The 18652-nt window shown below is 56.6% G+C and overlaps 7 protein-coding genes across 7 annotated transcripts; 4 read left to right on the top strand and 3 right to left on the bottom strand.

Annotated features, from left to right (window-relative positions):
• Positions 1-684: 684 nt before the first annotated feature.
• On the top strand, positions 685-3136 carry ISF_06095 (PAB-dependent poly(A)-specific ribonuclease subunit PAN3; the record flags this gene model as incomplete). Its single annotated transcript, XM_018849699.1, has 5 exons — positions 685-754; positions 979-1120; positions 1223-1350; positions 1404-2945; positions 3006-3136. The coding sequence occupies 5 exons, from the start codon at positions 685-687 to the stop codon at positions 3134-3136; spliced, it is 2013 nt and encodes a 670-aa protein (XP_018703197.1).
• A 609-nt stretch (positions 3137-3745) lies between these two features.
• On the bottom strand, positions 3746-4324 carry ISF_06094 (hypothetical protein; the record flags this gene model as incomplete). The annotated part of the gene is made up of 2 exons (XM_018849698.1): positions 3746-3913; positions 4118-4324. 2 exons carry the CDS (start codon positions 4322-4324, stop codon positions 3746-3748), a joined length of 375 nt encoding a protein of 124 aa, XP_018703196.1.
• Positions 4325-7761: 3437 nt separating this feature from the next.
• ISF_06093 (Fungal transcriptional regulatory protein) lies at positions 7762-9715 on the top strand (the record flags this gene model as incomplete). The annotated part of the gene is made up of 3 exons (XM_018849697.1): positions 7762-7864; positions 8214-8324; positions 8376-9715. 3 exons carry the CDS (start codon positions 7762-7764, stop codon positions 9713-9715), a joined length of 1554 nt encoding a protein of 517 aa, XP_018703195.1.
• A 918-nt stretch (positions 9716-10633) lies between these two features.
• On the top strand, positions 10634-11853 carry ISF_06092 (mitochondrial carrier protein RIM2; the record flags this gene model as incomplete). The annotated part of the gene is made up of 2 exons (XM_018849696.1): positions 10634-10833; positions 10893-11853. The coding sequence occupies 2 exons, from the start codon at positions 10634-10636 to the stop codon at positions 11851-11853; spliced, it is 1161 nt and encodes a 386-aa protein (XP_018703194.1).
• A 588-nt stretch (positions 11854-12441) lies between these two features.
• On the top strand, positions 12442-13507 carry ISF_06091 (Concanavalin A-like lectin/glucanase; the record flags this gene model as incomplete). Its single annotated transcript, XM_018849695.1, has 2 exons — positions 12442-12797; positions 12856-13507. The coding sequence occupies 2 exons, from the start codon at positions 12442-12444 to the stop codon at positions 13505-13507; spliced, it is 1008 nt and encodes a 335-aa protein (XP_018703193.1).
• Positions 13508-13603: 96 nt separating this feature from the next.
• ISF_06090 (hypothetical protein) lies at positions 13604-14998 on the bottom strand (the record flags this gene model as incomplete). Its single annotated transcript, XM_018849694.1, has 1 exon — positions 13604-14998. One exon carries the CDS (start codon positions 14996-14998, stop codon positions 13604-13606), a length of 1395 nt encoding a protein of 464 aa, XP_018703192.1.
• A 1002-nt stretch (positions 14999-16000) lies between these two features.
• On the bottom strand, positions 16001-18211 carry ISF_06089 (Flavin monooxygenase-like protein; the record flags this gene model as incomplete). Its single annotated transcript, XM_018849693.1, has 3 exons — positions 16001-16416; positions 16527-16564; positions 16761-18211. The coding sequence occupies 3 exons, from the start codon at positions 18209-18211 to the stop codon at positions 16001-16003; spliced, it is 1905 nt and encodes a 634-aa protein (XP_018703191.1).
• Positions 18212-18652: the final 441 nt, after the last annotated feature.

Below are 18652 nucleotides of genomic sequence, written 5' to 3'. Positions count from 1 at the left end.
GATAAAATGTACAGCTTTCTTCTTCCGTTGACATTTGGCGCAGGTGTGAAAACTCCGTAGAAGAAGATACTAGCACATCTTTAGTCAAAGGGATGCCAATCGGAAGCCATCGCGTGGGATGAAGCAGATAGCGCCATCTTGGAGCCTGGCGGTGAAGAGCGGCAGAATATAGGTACGTATCACCTAGTCTGAACACCCCTGCAGCTGCACCGCCTCATCCTTTTGGCGCGCCAGCCCGGAAGTCGACACGCAGCTCAACTCGACAGAGCCCGGCTAGAGCAGCAACATCCCCGCCACAGCTCGCGTCTTCCCCACTGCCATCCAACATCGTGCCTCTTGCTCCTGGCAATCGGCAGCCCAACCACAGAACACCTCGCCTCTGAATTCTGGCCCTCGGCCGTTTTCTTTCATGGGCGCCGCGCCGCCGCACTCAATTGAATCATGGCTGATGACGACACGGTCCGAGTATGATACCCTCCCTCGTCCCCCGACAACCGCACCCACTGCCTGCCCGCGCCACGCCCCCTCCGTTTCGCAAACCCCAACAGGCGATATCGGCTGCGCGCTTGGGGCAACGCATCGCCTCGTCGTACGGCGCTTGAGGTTTTGGTTCCGTGGCTAACGTGTTTTTTTGTCTTTGCCTTCCCGACCGCAGAAGTAATCACGCGATCCGCATAGTCGAACATGGCGGCCCCCCGATATCAATCCAATGAGCTGCGGCGCCAGGTCGGCTCGCCGAGAGTCAAACCCCGAGGTGAGTGCGATCATGATCTACGTATTAGTCAGTCGCTCTGTGGATAAAGAGGGAAGAGTATGGAAGCCATGGTCCAATCGAACCGAGGATAGAAAGAGGATGAAGGAAACAAGATCGAATAAGAAACAACAAGGAAAACGCATCGAGGAATGGCACAAAATGGGGATAAATACACGTCAGGAGATGCAAGGATGCAACAAAGGCCCAACGCTGACTTGGATTAGAAAACAAGGAAACACTCTGCCGAAACGTCGTAATTTATGGACACTGTCGTTTCGAAGATCAGGGCTGCACATTCTTACACGACCAGAATAAGACGAACAACCAAAACCAAAACCAAAACCAAAACCCAGGCCAACAGGATCCGTGCGTCATACACCCTATTCCAATACACCATCAATGGCCATCATTACTGCCATCACCTATCATGTTCTGCCAGCCCCAACTTATAAGGCTAACCGATGACAGATCTAAGAAATCTTTAAATGTCGAGTCGCCGTCGTTCACCCCAGCCAATCTTGGGCCTGCAGCGGCCGTCAAGAAGACACTCACACCCCAGGCAGCGAATGCGCCCTCCTTTACCCCTCGCGGATTAGGTTCGTGCCACGAGGTAGTTTGCGCCGCTTGATCTTGCTGACAAGTACAACAGGCGCTGCGACGCCAGTGGATGCAGATGCCGCAGTATTCAACCCTGCGGCCATTCGCGAATTCACGCCCTCATTTGATCCGAATGCCGCTTCTGGGAGCAATGGCACAGCCGACCCCTTCAATTTAGCGGCTGCCGCCGCGGCCTTCAACCCATACGCCGAAAATCACGGAGGCATGGCCGGAGCCGCACCGCAATTTTATCAAGGAGGGCAATTTCCACCACAGCCGTTACAATATCATCTATATGCACCCGTGGGACCCCACCGCGAGGATCTTTTGCAATATCATCGCGTTACACACGACTTCTTCATTCCTGAGAAGCTACGGGAAGAGATGCAGCGCAAGTCAGAGGCTGCGCTGCAAGTCATCAATTCACAGCTACCGCAGGTGGACAATTACCACTCATTGGTCGCGCTCGACACCACGCAGCGCAAAAATATCAATATATTCGGCTACTCCAGCTGGGTGTACAAGGCAACATCGTCCAAAACCGGGAATATCTACTGCCTTCGCCGCATTGAAGGCTTCAGACTCACAAACGAGCACGCAATTAGATCGGTTAAAGAATGGAGACGGATCGACAATGCTAATGTTATCACCATATACGACGCTTTCACAACGAGAGCCTTTGGCGACAGCTCTCTCATATTCGTCCAGGACTATCACCCTCTTGCCAAATCGCTGGCTGAACATCATCTAAGTCCGAACCCTATCCACGGGCAACGATTTCAACCAAAGCCACCTATTCCTGAGACAGTGCTGTGGGGCTACATCTCACAAATTGCCAATGCGCTCAAAGCCATTCATTCGAGTAACCTAGCCGCCAGGTGTATTGACGTCAGCAAGATCCTACTGACGGGCAAGAACCGAATTCGTCTCAATGCCTGCTCTATTCTCGACGTTGTTCAGTTCGAAAATCGACGGCCACTTTTGGAGCTACAGCAGGACGACTTTGTCCAGTTCGGCCGCACTATGCTCTGCCTGGCTACCGGAACCCTGCCTGCCCACCTTAACAATATCACAACCTCTTTGGAGCAAATGAGCAGAACATATTCAGCAGAGCTTCGCGACACCCTTATCTGGCTTTTTACACCCGCCCAAACACCTGCCCATAAAACGATTGACGAGTTTATCCGGGGGGTTGCGGGTCACATTGTGACCACGTTGGACCAGAGCCAACACCAAGCCGACGAGCTCAATACCGAGCTCTACCGGGAGCTCGAGAACGGGCGCGTGGTGCGGCTGCTGCTGAAGCTCGGTACCATTAACGAGCGGCAAGAGTTTGACGGTGACCGGCAATGGTCGGAAAACGGCGAGCGCTACATGCTCAAGCTCTTCCGCGACTACGTGTTCCACCAGGTGGACGCGAACAACAACCCGGTGCTGGACATGGGTCACATGCTGCGCAGCCTCAACAAGCTGGACGCCGGCACGGAGGAAAAGATTTGCCTAACGAGCCGTGACGAGCAGACGAGCTTCATCGTCAGCTACAAGGAGCTGAAGAAGCAGATGGGCGCCGCCTTCAACGACCTGCAAAAGGGGAGTAAGCAAGGGAGGGGAGGGGGCATCTAGTTGAGTCAACGCCCCTCTGACTGCGTTAAAGGGCAGGAGCTGGAGCAACAACAGCATCAGATGGAGCCCCAGCAGTGGATGCAGCAGCAGCTGGAGACGCGATCGCGGTCTAGCTGGCCATTCTCAGCAAAGACGAGGTTACAGAGCTGGAGTATTGGGTGAAGGGCTGTATATCATGGTCCCGGCGTGTGCGTATGATCCAATATTTTTGTTGTTATTTTTGGATTTTATAAGACAGCGCAGGTATCTGGTTTTCTTTTATTTTCGTCCGCAAGCGGTATGTTTTTGTTACAAAGGGTGCCTGCGCCGCCGATACTGGAGGTTGGTGGTGAGTGGATGGATGACACGACGGAAAGATGATGTGCGTTAGAGCAAAGACGGTGGTGTGTAGCCTACACGAGAGACACGAGAGGCACAGCGTGATTGCATTAGCTAGAAAACCACCCAATTGACAAAAAAATTGTTCATGATTTCTCTTCCCAAGCCGGTGAACCGAATCAAGTGCTGCGAGTATCATGTGTATGCCGCAAGGACGCCAATCCCCTCTGCCGCCCATTGTCATTCCCCCGTCTTCGTTGTGCTAGGTTACCTCGAGATAAAAAAAAACGGACGTGACTGCGCCATTTGGTATCCAGTGTTCTTGCGACAGGTGAGGATGGGAAACTTTGTAGCCCGCCCAGGCCCTTCGCGACGTCGGCATGCTCGCGCTTTTGGTCCTCGTAAAAAATAGCTTTAGATGCGTCGCGCGGTGCGGTTGATGGCCCGCGCGCATCACTCGTCGTCAGGTTGGGCAAAGGGGTTGGCAATCTCCTCGCTGCCGTCGACGGGGGAGACGAGCACGAGCAGGGTGCCGCGGGCGACGACCAGGCCGAGGGGTCTCTTGGATTCGTTGCCTTCTTCGTCTGCGTCGTGCAAAAGCATTAGCATGATGCGCGCGAGCTGTAGACGGGGTTATATCGAGTTCAATAGTGAGGATGTAGCATACCGCGAACAGTTTCTTGCACGTCGTCAAGGACGAGGTTCATCAACGCGTCGTAGCCCTTGAGTGTGCCAACCACTATTAAGAACAGAAATTAGCTATGCCTTCTTGCACCCAACGAGGGTTCTGCGAAGCGTGCCTTCTCTGCCGCCGTTAAATTTGACCGTGATCTGCTTGTCCATGTATTTTGTGAGGTCCAGGATGTTCTCCTTCTTGGGCTTCTCGCCGTCCGCGCCGCCGCGATGCCCGCCGCGATCACCGCCGTGTCCTCCGCGGGAGCCGCCGCCGCCTCCCCTGCTGCTGCCGCGATGATAGCCTCCGTCGCCGCGGTTGCCACGACCGCCACCTCGGTGACCAGGCCTGTCAGACATGGCGCAATGTGTGTGGATGTGGGTGGGAGGATGGGGTGTGGCGACCAAACGTCACGAGTGCGGGGGGAGTCGGGATGCCGTGACAGCCTGTAACGGAAACGGGAGAAAAGCGAGAGGCTAGGTATTTTCTAGCAGGCTGAATGTGGGTGTTTGGTTGACGCGACAGGGTCTGATAGTCGATACGGGCGGTTGTCCGGTTGGGCAATATTGCTTGAAAAAGCCTTAGATGTGCCGCCATCAACAGCTCGTCGACGGTTGACGGTGGAGCTCCTTGCTAGCCAAGTCGTCAACTTTGATTGGACAATGCGGTTGAACCGCTAGGGTTGCTTTAGGCTTAGTGCTGGCCAGACTGCCTGCCAAGAGCAGGTTTCTGAAGGTGCCATGATGCAATGAGAAACGATACAACGCTACAGATGGCTACAGAATGCTGATCCGAGTTGATAAGATTCATGATGCCTTGCAGAAAGTCCATTTCCGTCGTGGGGCGGTCGTCGAAAAGGCCTCAACGGCCTGATCAAATGCCGACGGCGAGCGGCAAAGCGTTTGAGCCCAGCTCGCCCAGGTCGATCAGGTTGATCCGTGGATCGGAAAGCGCAGGGGGAGGAAGGGGAACAGGGGCCATTTTGGGCGGCGGAAAAGTCGAGGGGCATCAAAGCTTTCAAGCTTTGTACCAAGCATTTTCGGTAGAGTGGAGGGCCAGCCATGTTTTGCCACTGTTGCATTTGTGATTCCGCCTTCCAAAGTCAGGGCGACGCTAGTGGGGTTTCCGATTATCTGAGCCAATGCCGGTGCATCAGCAAGTCAATGTCGTGCGTCGTGGCTAGGAAGGCGATTGGGTGTTCTTCGGCATGCTTTGTGGCGAGTCGTGGCGGATACCGCGTGGCGGAAATTGAGGAGACAGTCCAGAGCTTGGGGGCGTCGTTTCATTGGGATGGTACAATTGTAATTGTCAGGGGGGGATGGCGCAGCGGCATGGCATGACTCGGCGGCGGATGGGACATGAGACGAGGGCGGAGAGGAGCTCGAGAATAAGTTAGCCTACTTCTTACTTATAAAGGCAAAGATGCGCTGGCACATCGCATGTGGCGGGATACCGGGTTGGCTTAGCAATGAAGGCTCACATGGAAGCTAGGATAACGGGGGCGGCACGGAAGTGGCATGGGGAAAAGGAGGCATGCAGGAGGAAGATAGATTACAGTTGAAAAGAAAAAGGCGAGCGACGCCGTGTAAGAGAGGAATGTGGAAGGCTGGAACCCGAAGACAAGGAAGGCGAGATGTCAAACAGAAGTTGAAGTTGAGTGTTAGAGGCAAGTTAGAAGCAGGAATGACAGCTACAGCTAACAGCCACAACCACAGCCACAGACAGCCTCAGCCACTTGAAGTCGGCAAATGCGTAAGAAGACCAATGAACATGTGGATTCGGAACAAGACGATGATTCTCTCAAGTTTCAAATTAAAAGAGAGCCCGCTTTGCGCTGTTGCCGAGCCGTGCGCCAGAAGGCTGCGAGCGTGGCTCCATGAAATATTAAGCTATTTACTAGAAAATGCCCGAAAAGTTCCTCCCGGAAAGGTCCTCGCAGCTCCCGGCCTCTTCCCCTTGGGCGGCCCCCCTTTTGAGAAGAGGACCCATTGTCTGGGGCCAACGAGGCAAATGATGTGCGTCGCCGCGGTTGCTGGCTTGCTGGTTTCTGGCTTTGCTCAGTTCCGGTTTGATGGCCCTCGCCGCGGGTTAGATCAGTCCGTTGTGGGAAGTTGATGTGCATCCCTGTCGCCATGGCCGCCGCATCTTTTTTGCCCATCTTTGCGGATTTTGCCATGCCCATCATTGCCGTGTTTGGAAACTGGAAACGCCCTTGTCCGTTTTGTCTACCCCGCCGTGTTGGATGATCCAGGGCTTCTTCGACTTTCTGAGATGATGCATGCATGGCTTGCTGGACCTGCGGCGCGACTGTGTTTTCTGTACAGTAATATCCATGGTGCCGATAGCTACCGTTTGGGAATTGGAGTCGGAAATGTCTGTTTGTAGGCCAGTGGTTGTTGGTGGATGGATAGACTGTGACCTCCCCTTCCCACTATTTCAATGCTCTCAGCCAAGGCAAACGCGCGCCACTGACATCGTCAGCCTCTCAAATCTTTTTTTAAACAACCGTCTTTGCTGATCTCCTCCTCCTCCAAGCGGAAGCCGCAAAATGACACCCATTCAGCTCCCTGACTAGTCAGTCAGTCAAGACCCTCCCCTCCCTCCGCTCCGGTCGACAAGAGCAGCCAAAAAAAGATCTGCAGTCTCCCAACGCGTGTTCCAAGTCTAGCTGATGGCCGTTTCCAACTGCTCGTCTACGAATCTCGACGACTCGACCACCTCCCTTCTTTTCTCCATCTACATTTCCCCTAATCTCCTCAACCACCTGCCCCCTCCCCACCACTCGAAACCTTCGGGCCTTTTATTCCCAGTTGGGCAACGCCAGCAAACAACCACCAAGCCGCCGGCAACATCGCCATCTTCGAGCTGGCGACGAAGTAAAAGCGACCGACGCACACAAAGTAGCGAACTCGCTACGACAGCTTCAGCAATCACCCACCGTGCGCCACCATCACCCATCACCAACCCACCCCCGTTACGCCTCGGTAGCCCCCCCGGTTTACAAGTCTCCTCTCCTCTGCGACGCCGGTTAACCAACGAACCGGCCCCAGTTCGTCTGATTACCAGTAACCCGCATAGCGCGGGCCAAACTGTTGATAAACTGAGCAGGGATCCCGTCTACTCTTTTCACCACTCTCACAATTCTCTCGGCCCCCCAAATGTGCGTCTCGCCCCACCGACAGACAGGTCCCCTGCCTGGTCACCACCACCTCTACAATCACTGCCACCTCGTGCGCGCATCCGCATCAGCGGAAGATAGCATCGGGTCACAGAAGGCTTAACGGGAAGCTTTCCCCGTCTTGTTCTTCCCAGACATTTATAGTTGTCGCCGTTGGAAACAGTGGGTTGCAGAATCACCATCTCCATAACAGCGGAGCCGCGACAAGACAGACCTACATACATCTCGCGCATGTCGCTGTGTTATAATCCTGACCTCAGCACACCACACACCGCAACGCACAGTCTTTACTTTTACTATATTTTCGCTCAGTCTTCATTTTCTTCCTTCCTGACGATCCCTTATTTGCTGTTATCTCATCTTTTATATCTCTCTGCTTGACCCGTTCACCCCTCGCCGGTGGGGTGTAGTTCCGGCTTCACCTCCCACGCTAACCCACACGCACGGTCGACGCTCAACTTATTGAATGCGGTACTTGTCTCTCGTTACGTTGCCTGCATAAATACTCCGAGATCCGCATCACGATATAGCTTTGGTATTATTATCCCAAATATTGCCAAGGCGGCCCAGCATCACGTAACCTCAACCGCTCGTTGTCTTCAACTGCTCCACATAACCATGTCACAAACACCTGACCTCGAGCACAAGAGGAAGCGTTCTGTCATGGACGCCGGCAGCCAGCACAACTACCCGTCACAGAAGCAGAGCCCCCCTCAGCAAAGTGAGTTGATTCTTTCATTTTTCTGTTTTCTCCCTGTCATTTCCCTTCCCTCCCCCGCCGTCTGTTCTCCCCCCTCGAACCTGGTGGCGCAAAGATCCGAAACCTCAGCTTCCAGCCTCGTCCGAAACGGTTCAACTCAAAAGGCTCCGCTTCCAGGTCGGAACAGAGCCGTTACTAGTGGCACCTTTGCCTCGATCAGCCGTGCGGCTTTGGCGTCTGCAGCCACGATGTCTTACGGAAGGTTGTCGCGGGAACGAGAGACGAAGAGGAAGCATGCTGCGCAACTTGACTTGACAAGTCGGCCACGATACCTAGCACCGAGCACAGATGATGATGCTAAATTTTGCAGGTCATGGCTACATCAACTTTCTGCCGAGGCAGAACGCTGAGCGACTAGCTCTCATCCAAGCCGACGGGGATACTTTCGCCGATATCTTGCATCTCCTCGCCGGTTATGAGGGTATGAACCTGACTGCTCCCAGTTAAGAAACTTGTCACTTACACAACAAAGGCGCGCTTGACCGACAGGAAAGCTTAGCTGCAAATCTCGGCGCAAAGCTCACAGGGCCTCGCATTCTCAAAGGTATCGAGCGCTTCTTTGACGGCCCAATAAAGACAAACGCGACGCAGCCGTTTTCCAATCCCATCGGCTGGATCGATGTCGTACTGCATGCCAAAGCACACCCGAACGAATTTGTCTTTGCAACTCTTCCTAATGGGACCCGATGCTGCCAATTTCACTACAAAGGATTGCAATGCGAGATCACGGAGGATGACTGGCGTCTGATATCTTCCGGCGCTCTCGATCGCTTCCCGCTTGAACACCCCTTTGAGGAGGATGAGACGGCGGAGCTTGCCACACTGGATATTCTCGAGTCCAGGGCCTCCATTTTGTACAAAAGAGCTGATGAAGTCGCGGCCAGGGCGCGCATACTGCATCATCGCATAGGGCAACGAAAACATGACCTCTCTAGGAGACGTAATGCTACAAACGGGCAGCGGTATCCCTCCACCGGCGGTATCCCACCTGCACGGCTTACAGCCTCCGGGGCGCCCCATGACCTGCACGCCGATCTGCTGCAGCAGTTTCTCGCAGCATCAGCCCCGCCGTCTCGGCCGCAGTCCGTGAATGCTCTGTCACCAATCGGAATACTTCCAATTTCCCCTCCCGTTGTATCACCACACCCTACCCAGCACCGACTGTCTATAGCATCAGGGCGTTCTGCCAGCAGCAGTCACCCGACCGAGGGTTCTGCCATGACGGAAATGGACCACCGCGCTGAGTTCATGCGCTCCCTCGTCACACAAAAGTCCGACAAGCTGAAGCGCGGGGACATTATCAACCCTGCCTGCGATCGTTGTCGCCGCCTACGCCTACATTGCATCAAGCACCTGACCGCCTGCCAAGGGTGCACAAAGAAGCACGCGAAATGCACATGGCGGACCGCGACGGACGAGGAGGTAGAAATGCTAAAGCGTGAGCTGGGTATTGTTGCTGAGCGTGAATCGCAAGTTGCCTCGGAGGGCATCTCTCCACACGAGGAGCTTCCGGCGCCTTTGCGTCCCAGCAGCCGTGCAGAGACCGAAGTCAGTGCCTCTATCCACTCTGCTGCCTACAGCCCTGGTGCCCTCTCCTCTGCACGGTCAGATCTTAGCGCGGAGGCTGGAAGGATGAGCCTGCCGCCCGTGTTGTCTGGCCTAGCCGGCCCTCCGCCGCTGCCGCGAGGACGGGATCCGTCGCGACTGAACCAGGTGGCGTCCTTGCTAGCAGATTCCAGCTACATGCGGCCGCCCTTCAACCCACAGCAGCCTCCTCCGTATCCTTCGTCTCAGCTTCCCCCATCCCGCTGAGCGAGGATGTAGATAGAGGAACCGGAAGCCGCAACACGCTGCGTGTTGAGAGCATGTATCCAAGTACTTAGACGGGCGCTTGGCCACAATGTCGAACACCAACAGGGGAGAAAATGTACAGTAGCTGTTTTGCTAAAAATTTAATGTATAAATGACGAAGGCGATGATTTTAATATCTTAACTACACGAGACATGAATTGATGCGTATCATTTTTGTCCCATGGCACATCCTGTCTAATCAAGAGCGGTTTTCGATTATCTACCTACTTCGTAATTAAAAAATTTTTTTTTTTTTTAAAAAAAAGACACCTATAGCCGCACTTTAACAAATAAACCGTTAGTAAACTACCTTTACTTGCAACTCAGATGCTATCGGGCGGTTATTAGTGACCTAGGGTATGATGAACATCATTAGGGTAACATGCTCTCTCGAGTTGTACTTGTGCGTGTTTCATTGATTCAGAGTAGTTAGTGAGAGGAGGCATTGGCGCAAAACACTGAACAAAGCATTTCTATAATGTAGACCTCATTTTATAACTATTGATACTCACAACTAGCCATATATCTTTTTCGTAATTTATTTGCAATCTAATGCAATTCGGAGCGCCACGCCCCGTAAACCTTGAACGTTGCAGCCACCTGCGAGGCGCCGGCTTTTACAAAGCACCGTAAAAAATCGGGGCCGCTTGTCACGAAAATCGGTATCCCTTTTGCCATCTCTAGATCTTCAAATCCTCCCCAGCCAACACCTCCTCAGTCTTTCCGATGGACAACTTGGAAACCGACACCACTCTCCATTTTTAACGAGAATACGCTGTGATTTGGTTTCTTCTCTGAACCGGACCCTTTCCCCCACGATAGATACGGCGCCGCCACAACCACCGCGCGACGCCATCAATAGCAGGAGGCGACAACGCCATGGCGCATCCGCAGCAGGTCTTTGCCCCTGGGCGCGATGACCGCCGGCCTTTTCAGCATTCGCACACGCCTTCCGAGCATGCCGCGCTGGTTCAGTCGCGCGAGACGGGTGACGTCCTCCCCGACGACACCCTCGTGCCCAGGGGCCAAGTCAAGGCGCTGCCTTTCGCCAAGTCTTGGGTGCACTTTATGGCCGGAGGGTGCGCATACCCCCCTATCACTGACGTTGTAATGGATATGATGTGCTAACGTCCTGTAGCATTGGAGGCATGACGGCCGCGACGCTCACCGCACCGCTCGACGTCCTAAAAACCCGACTACAGTCCGATATTTACCAGGCCCAGCAGCGCGCGGCGCAGGCCATGCAGAAGCAGGCCGCGCGGAACCCCGTATCGGCCGCCCTTTACCACCTCGGCGATACGCTCAACATCTTGCGCACCGTGCAGCGCACCGAGGGCACCAAGGCGCTCTTTAAAGGCCTGGGACCCAACCTTGTCGGCGTCGTGCCCGCGCGCGCCATCAACTTCTACGTCTACGGCAACGGCAAGCGCATCCTCGCTGAGCGCTTGAACAACGGGCAGGAGGCGCCGTGGGTGCACATGCTGGCGGCCGGCGCGGCGGGCATCGCGACGTCGACGGCGACCAACCCCATCTGGATGATCAAGACGCGCATGCAGCTCGACAAGAATGTGTCACAGCGCAGCGGCGCGGAGGTGCGCCGGCAGTACCGCAACAGCTACGACTGCGTTCGTCAGATTCTCCGGGACGAGGGTGTCCGCGGCATGTACAAGGGCATGAGCGCGAGCTACCTGGGCGTGGCCGAGTCGACGCTGCAGTGGGTGCTGTACGAGCAGTTCAAGGCGTACCTGGCACGGCGGGAGCTGCAGATTGAGCGCAGCGGGCGCAAGAAGACGGCCTGGGACCGGTCAGTCGAGTGGACAGGCAACTTTGGCGCCGCGGGCGTCGCCAAGTTCGTCGCGGCGGTGCTGGCCTACCCGCACGAGGTGGCGCGCACGCGGCTGCGGCAGGCGCCCGTCGCCGACACGGGCCGGCTCAAGTACACGGGGCTTGTCCAGTGCTTCCGGCTGGTGTGGAAGGAAGAGGGGCTCATGGGCCTCTACGGCGGCCTGACACCGCATCTGCTGCGCACGGTGCCGAGCGCGGCCATCATGTTTGCTATGTACGAGGGCATCCTCCGCCTCTGCAACACACCGGCCTAGGATGTTTACGGAATGCACCGCCCCCGTTGTAACAACACTACATGTAAAATTTGGAAGGAACAATGACGGCTTCTCGTGGGCTCAAGCTTGAACAAACGCGAAAAAAAAATACCGAACAAAAACTAGAGCGCAAGGAAAGCACATGGTAGATTTTGGTGGCATCACTTCATCAGGCGTTTCGGGGTTATGGGAAAAGAATCAATGATAGTGATAAACACTCACTCGATTGGATACAATATTCACCGCTATTAGCAACCTTGTTTAAATATACAAGATATTCGTCACCTCCTCACTGCCTGCATGTACACTGCCACTGCCCAGCGTTGGCTCTGTGGGTCCATGGCTGCCAGACATCATCATCACCTCCAAACCCCTTTTCCCTCATCCCTTTTCATCCAACTGGTATCGCGCTGCGCTATTTTGTCCAGACGCAACAAGCTACGTTTCTAAGAACCCCTCTGGACGCGGTCGTTGCGTTCTGGAGCTCCAGCAAGATCACGCGGCAGCCACACTCTGGAATCACTGGTCTAGCAAACAGACCCTATCGTCGGCGATCAAGCCAAGTCACTGAGCATACCCCCTACCAAGATGCCGTGGAAAGACAAATTCAACCAACTCAAAAATGAGTTCAACGGAATGATTGGCGGTGGCCAGCAGCAACAGCAGCCCCAGCAGCAATACCAGCAACAGTATCCGCCTCCGCCGCCCCCTCCGGCCAACTATCCTGGAGCGCCGCCCGTGCCGCCTCACCCGGACCAGCAAGGAGGCGCGCCGCCAGCGATCCCGCAGCACCCGCCGCAGAGCTCGCCCGTGTACTGGCAGCCGCAGTTCCTCCCGCACGTCGCCATCTCGCACGAGTGGGACGCGAAGACGGGCCACGGCACGGACGGCTGGGGCAACCACGAGCTGCAAAACTACACGGACCAGCCGCAGAATGCGTTTCAGTGAGTAAAACCCCGGCAGCGATTGAAAAACAGTCAAACCTGACACAGCCGCGCGCAGCACGCAAGATGGTCGACTGGTCCTCCGCGCAGTGGCCAACGGCGGCGCCGACGACGCCGACCAAAAGTACACGTCGGCGCGGCTGGTCAGCAAGCAGACGCTGACGCACGACCGGGGCGTGCTGTCCGCCGTGATCCTGTCTCCCTGTGCGGAGGGCATCTGGCCCGCGTTCTGGCTGCTGCCGAAGGAGCCGTTCGCGTGGCCAACCGACGGCGAGGTGGACATTGCGGAGACGTGGAACGGCGACTGCGAGAACCACAGCTGCCTGCACTGGGGCCAGCACGACCAGCCGGACCGGCACCGGGTGCGCGGCACGCGCGTGCCGGACATGCGGCAGCGGCCGGTGCGGTACGACTTTGCGTGGGACCAGCCGGGCGGGAGGGCGGGCGAAGGGAGGATGCTGTGGTACATAGACGGAAGGCCGGTGATGAAGGCGGCGGTGCCGGCGGGGACGAGGCCGCTGAGGGAGATGACGGTGCTGCTGAACGTGGCGATGGGCGGGGACGTGTGCAAGGGAAAGACGCCAAGGGACGGCGCGTACGACATGGTGGTGTTTGCGCTGTGGATGGCGCAAGAGATGGAGGGTGGCGGCTGGAGTCGCTTCGAGTATGATTGGAACCACCCGGCCGTGAGGGAGGGAGATACGTATTAGAAGGCGTGGTGAGACGCACATGTGGTCTGTCCTGGATACAGAAGGTAGACGGTGAAATGGAAGCATGACCTTTTGCGCGGAATCATCGGAGTCCCTTCAAGGCTGCCGCGCGGGCTGTAGTGTAAGTCGGAAGATGCAGTCGCCCGCCCCTAGATACAGGTCGGCCAGCTCGTGAAGCTTGTACGTGCGGTCCTCGGTCGTTGCGAGCGAAGTTGCATCAACGATGGAAGTGTAACTTCCTTCGCGTAGTATCTCAGCCTCTCGCGACGTGAGCTGCTGGATCCGATATTCTAGTCTACGACTCGCATCCACACCCGAACCTGGATGCCGCCGCGCCGTGTACTCTAGCTGTACCCGTAGAGCATCCGCGGTATACATGACAGATGTCGCAGCCGGCAGGCTGGCGGCGACGACTTGGCCCTGTGCGAGTGCGTAGCTCTCGCCGATAGACCAGCTCCGCGAGCGCAACGACGAAGCCCTGCTCCCCACGGCCTGGTCGTTGCCGTCCCGCATCGTGCTTGACAAGGGGCTTGGTTCCAGAGGCGTTGGAGACTTCTCCGCGATCGTAGCATCTGACCTGTTCTCCGACGGCGGCACCCCAGCGTCCACAGGCAGCGGCTCGGCCACCGCGATCGTGGTGTCCGAGAGCACCGCCGTCGAGCACGTGCTCTCGCACGGATACGGGTGGACGCGTCGCGCTCGCCGCCGCCCGCCGTCGGCACTCAGCAACGCCCCCGCGCCGTCCCGTATCTTTTGCTCCAGGGTCTTGCTGAGCGCCGCCTGCAGCGGGCGAAACGCGGGCGTCGCCGGCAGCCGCCACCCCGGGTAGAGCCGGCCGTGGCACCGGGGCGTGTGCAGCTGGGCGTGCGCCCGGAGCAGGCAGTGGCAGAGATAGCAGGCGTCCTTGCTCGCGCACACGACGCGGGGCGTCGCGCAAGGGCCGCTCTCGAGGATGGCGCTGAGAAGCTGGACCTCGGCGTGGAACTTGCCGTCGGCAAGCGTGTTGCGCGCCTGGGCAGCAAAGGCGGCGCGGGCTGCGGCCGGGTCGGTTTTCAGCGCCCGGCACATCCTGCCGACGATGTCGTGCTGCTTCTTCTGGCCTGCGAAGATTCTGCTGGTCGTTCCGTCGAGGGATGTCGGAGAGGACGGAGGAGGTGGCCTCTGGAAAGCAGACGAGGGGAGGTGGACGGCGACGGCTTCCATGCGCCGCGCGACGGGGTGCTTCTTGGCGGCGCGATACAGGGCCCGCGCGGCGTTTCTGTACCTTGCACCCTTTCTCAGCATCGTCGTCAGGCTATGGCGCGATGTTGGGTTCATGAGGCTGTCTGGGATCAGTTCCACGACGGCCCTCCACCCCTCGATTGCGACAAAGGCCCAGAGTCCGTCGATGACGGCGCACAGCTCGCCGTCAGTTTGGTGAAGATTCCAGCTGCGGAGTATCTTGAGCAACTTAGCCGAGCCGTCGAGAAACTGTCCTATCTGAGCCTGCATTGTGGAAACCCTTTGTCGGTGGTTTGGCTTTGTAGCCACTGGAGCGCCGCTTTGAAGCTGCAAGAGTAAACGCCTTGCCTGGTCGAGGACCGCGTCCAGCGGGGTTCTGCACTTGGAGTAGTTGGTCTTCTTCTGATAGCCGAGTCGACAGAGAATCCTAGCTCGGCACATGGAGATTACTTGCTTGAAAATGTCGCTCTCGCAACTGCCTGGTTTCCCACCCAGTCAGTTCGCCATACATGTTAGTCGATGGCGGCTCACATACCGTCGGGATCACCGAGTCGTACGAATATTGAGTTGAACCCACGACAAATTGTTTCAAGGACCTCATTGTTGTCTTTGTAGCTTTGCTTGTTTATTGCCACGTCAACTCCAGCGCCTCCGCGCCGGGATGTTCTTTCACACAGACTGCGGTGATACAGTTGGGGTTGTCGGTGATGCTCGAGATGAAAGCGAGCGCTCCCGCGAGCGAGCGCTCCGTCTCGAAGGGAAGAGCATAGCGGCTTGCGTCATGAGTAATCCAAGGCTCTTTGTTCACAGACGGGAGCTCGGGTATCTTGTGCAGCAAATGTAGCAGCGCAATGTCTTCTGCGCACCTATTATACGCGGATTTGGTCATGATGACGCTGATGAATTGGCGCGTGTGATGATTTGGACAGATTTCAGCTCAGCGCACATTTGGAATGTATCGATGCAGACTGTGAACCTCCCACGCATTTGTGAGACCTGGCTATCTGTCCAACATGTAATGCGGAGAGGCTGCGAGGGCCTACCACTACCTGCATTGTGGCGGCTAGATAACACTCTCGCCACACTCAGGACACTTTTTTTATTACACGGGACAACTTTCCTAATGAAAACCAATGAAGCAGTAGCTAATCTATGCTTTCCATCATTTAATCACCACGACGCCGCTGAAAACAATTTGGCGCATCCTGCTTCCGCAATACTTGGACCGCCGACATCGCAGCAGTACCAGGTCATCCGCTTCCGCAAACCTCATCAACCCCCCGACAGCAGCTCTAATCTGGAGACCTCTGAGCTGCAATCCTCTAGAAACTCCTCAGCTATGCTTCTAAGATTATCCTCCTCCGTCGTGGCCGTGTCCAAGGCCGTCTGGAATACGCTGAGAGCCGCCCGCCAACTCGGCAGGCTATCCTGTCGATCGTTGTCCAGTCGATGGGCAGTCTCCTGACACACCATGCCGTACATGATCAGCGCGGTGACCTTGTCGTTGTTTGTGCTGTCGTCCATTTTTAGCACGACTGCCATTTGCGCCCTGATAAAGTCCAGCTGGGTGTCAGCCGCGCTGTGGTTCATCAGAGCCCAGGTATCCAGAAGGATTTGCACTGGACTCCTTCCTTGAATCAATGGCGCCAGGTCCATCTTGAACGCTGCGAGAGACTTGGCCAAGTTTTCTTGTGTAGAGAAGCAACATTATCGGCAGACTGTGAGCTGATATTTATATGCATTGAAGCTGAAGGTCCCGTGCTATAGTGTTACTGTATCGCTTTCTGCATCGTCATACTTGAGCCATTGATGATAGACGGCCCGTCCATGAGGAGCCTGTGAATCAGCGTCAGCACTCGCTTTATGACAGACATCCGTGTGTGCTACCTACCACTACATGCCTGGCACTACCGGCGGTTGAGACTAGACACGGTGAAACGTGACAAGGTTACACAATATTCATTAAACTATTCATTCATAGTACCAACATTAGCTCATAGCCAGGTTCGTCTGAATGTCGCCATATCTCGACTTCCACAGATCCACCGGGTAGTTTGTCCTCGGCGCCCACATACCACTGCCCCCCTTGGGGAGCTTCTCCCCCACACCATCCAGGTACGTTGCCTTGAGGCTGAACAGAGGCTTGGGAACCATAATCTTCTGATCCTCCGCGCTCATCCGAGGCACCGCGACTTTGAGGCCCTTCTCCCTCAGCTGCTCTATGACGCGCACGGTCAGAAGCGCCGCGCAGTCACACCCCAGCGTCCACGACGCGTTCTCGAAGCCGATCGTGAAGAACAAGTTCGGAATGTCCTGCAGCATCGTGCCCTTCCACAGGAACTGCTTCGACTGGTCCACGCGCTTCCCATCCACCGTCACCGCCATGCCGCCCGCGAAGCTCAGCTGCAGGCCCGTCGCGGTCACGATGATGTCCGGGTGCAGCACCGCCCCGGAGTCCAGCTTGATCGTCTTCTCGGTCACCGTGCTGATGGTATCGGTGACCACGCTGGCCCTGCCGCTGCTCAGCGCGGCAAAGATGTCGCCGTCCTGCGAGGCGCACAGCCGCTGCTCCCACGGGTTGTACCGCGGGTTGAAGTGCGGGTCCCACGGCACCGCGGCGGGCAGCCGCTTGACGTTTTCGCGGCGGATGGCCCGCCGCACGAGGCCGGGGAAGAGCTTGCAGAACTGGATCATGAGGACGAGTTGGAGGATCCAGCCGGCGCGCAGCAACGGGGTGGCGAGGGCGCGCGGGAGGAGCAGGAAGACGAGGCGCGCGAGGAGGCCGTGCTGGGGGAGCGGGAAGATGTAGGTCGGGCTGCGCTGGAGCATGGTGACGTGCCGGGCGCGGTGGCTCATGGAGGGCACCATGGTGACGGCGGTGGCGCCGCTGCCGATGATGACGACCTCCTTGTCGGCGTAGTCGAGGTCCTCGGGCCAGAACTGCGGGTGCAGCACCTTGCCGCGGAAGTTGTCGATGCCCGGGATGACGGTCTGCAGGGGCGTCTCGTAGTCGTAGTATCCCGTCGCGAGGTACAGGAACTGGCAGTAGTAGATCTTGTTGGGCTGGTCGGGGCTGTTGGTGGTGGTGGTGATGGCCCAGCGGGAGTGCTGCGACTCCCAGTCGGCGGCGACGATCTTGTGCCGGAGGCGGATGTTGTCGTAGATGCCTTCCTTCTTGGCCGACTCCTTCATGTAGGCGCGGATCTCCTCACCGCTGGCCATGGTGCCCTTCTTGGGCCAGGCGTTCCACTGGAAGGCAAAGGTGAAGATGTCCGAGTCGGAGCGGATGCCAGGGTAGCGGAAGAGGTCCCAGGTGCCGCCGAGGGCGTCGCGGGCCTCGAAGATGGCGTAGGAGCTCCCGGCGGGCGTGCCGGTCTGGAAGCGATAGGCGGCATTGATGCCAGAGATGCCGGCGCCGACGATGATGAGGTCAAAGTCTGTATGGCCGGGCTTGACGCCGGGGGTGGATGCTTCTGCCGGCATTCTCTTTTCTGTTTTCCAATTAATAATAATACTGACTTTCGATTCGAAGTTGGGGATGAACTGAAATAGAATAGGGTTCACTCCTTTGTTAAGATCCTGGGGATTGGGTATATAAGAGACCTTCCGGATTAGTGGCCGGCCCAACTAACCCGGCGGCGACGGCGCCTCCTGAGCGGCCCGGTGGAGCCCGATCGGACAGACTGTTTCGGTAAAGTTTTTAGTGACTTTTCTGAGTTGCCTCGGATGTACTCGAGAGAACGCGGGGTCGCTACCCGCGAGCTCATCTCCAATTAGCATCACGCTAATTCCGCGCCTGAGCGTTGCTTCTTGAAGATGCCCATGATTGTGGTTCGATGCTGGCACGTGATTGTGGCTCAATGCTGGCACGGGATTGCGCGATAAAGGCTGATTTAAGTAATTTAGTTTGTATCCTAGTTGTGG

Source organism: Cordyceps fumosorosea, assembly GCF_001636725.1.
Source record: "Cordyceps fumosorosea ARSEF 2679 chromosome Unknown scaffold_15, whole genome shotgun sequence".
Taxonomy (NCBI): domain Eukaryota; kingdom Fungi; phylum Ascomycota; class Sordariomycetes; order Hypocreales; family Cordycipitaceae; genus Cordyceps; species Cordyceps fumosorosea.
Note: the sequence above shows the minus strand (reverse complement) of the source record. Positions and strands in the feature narration are given on the sequence as shown.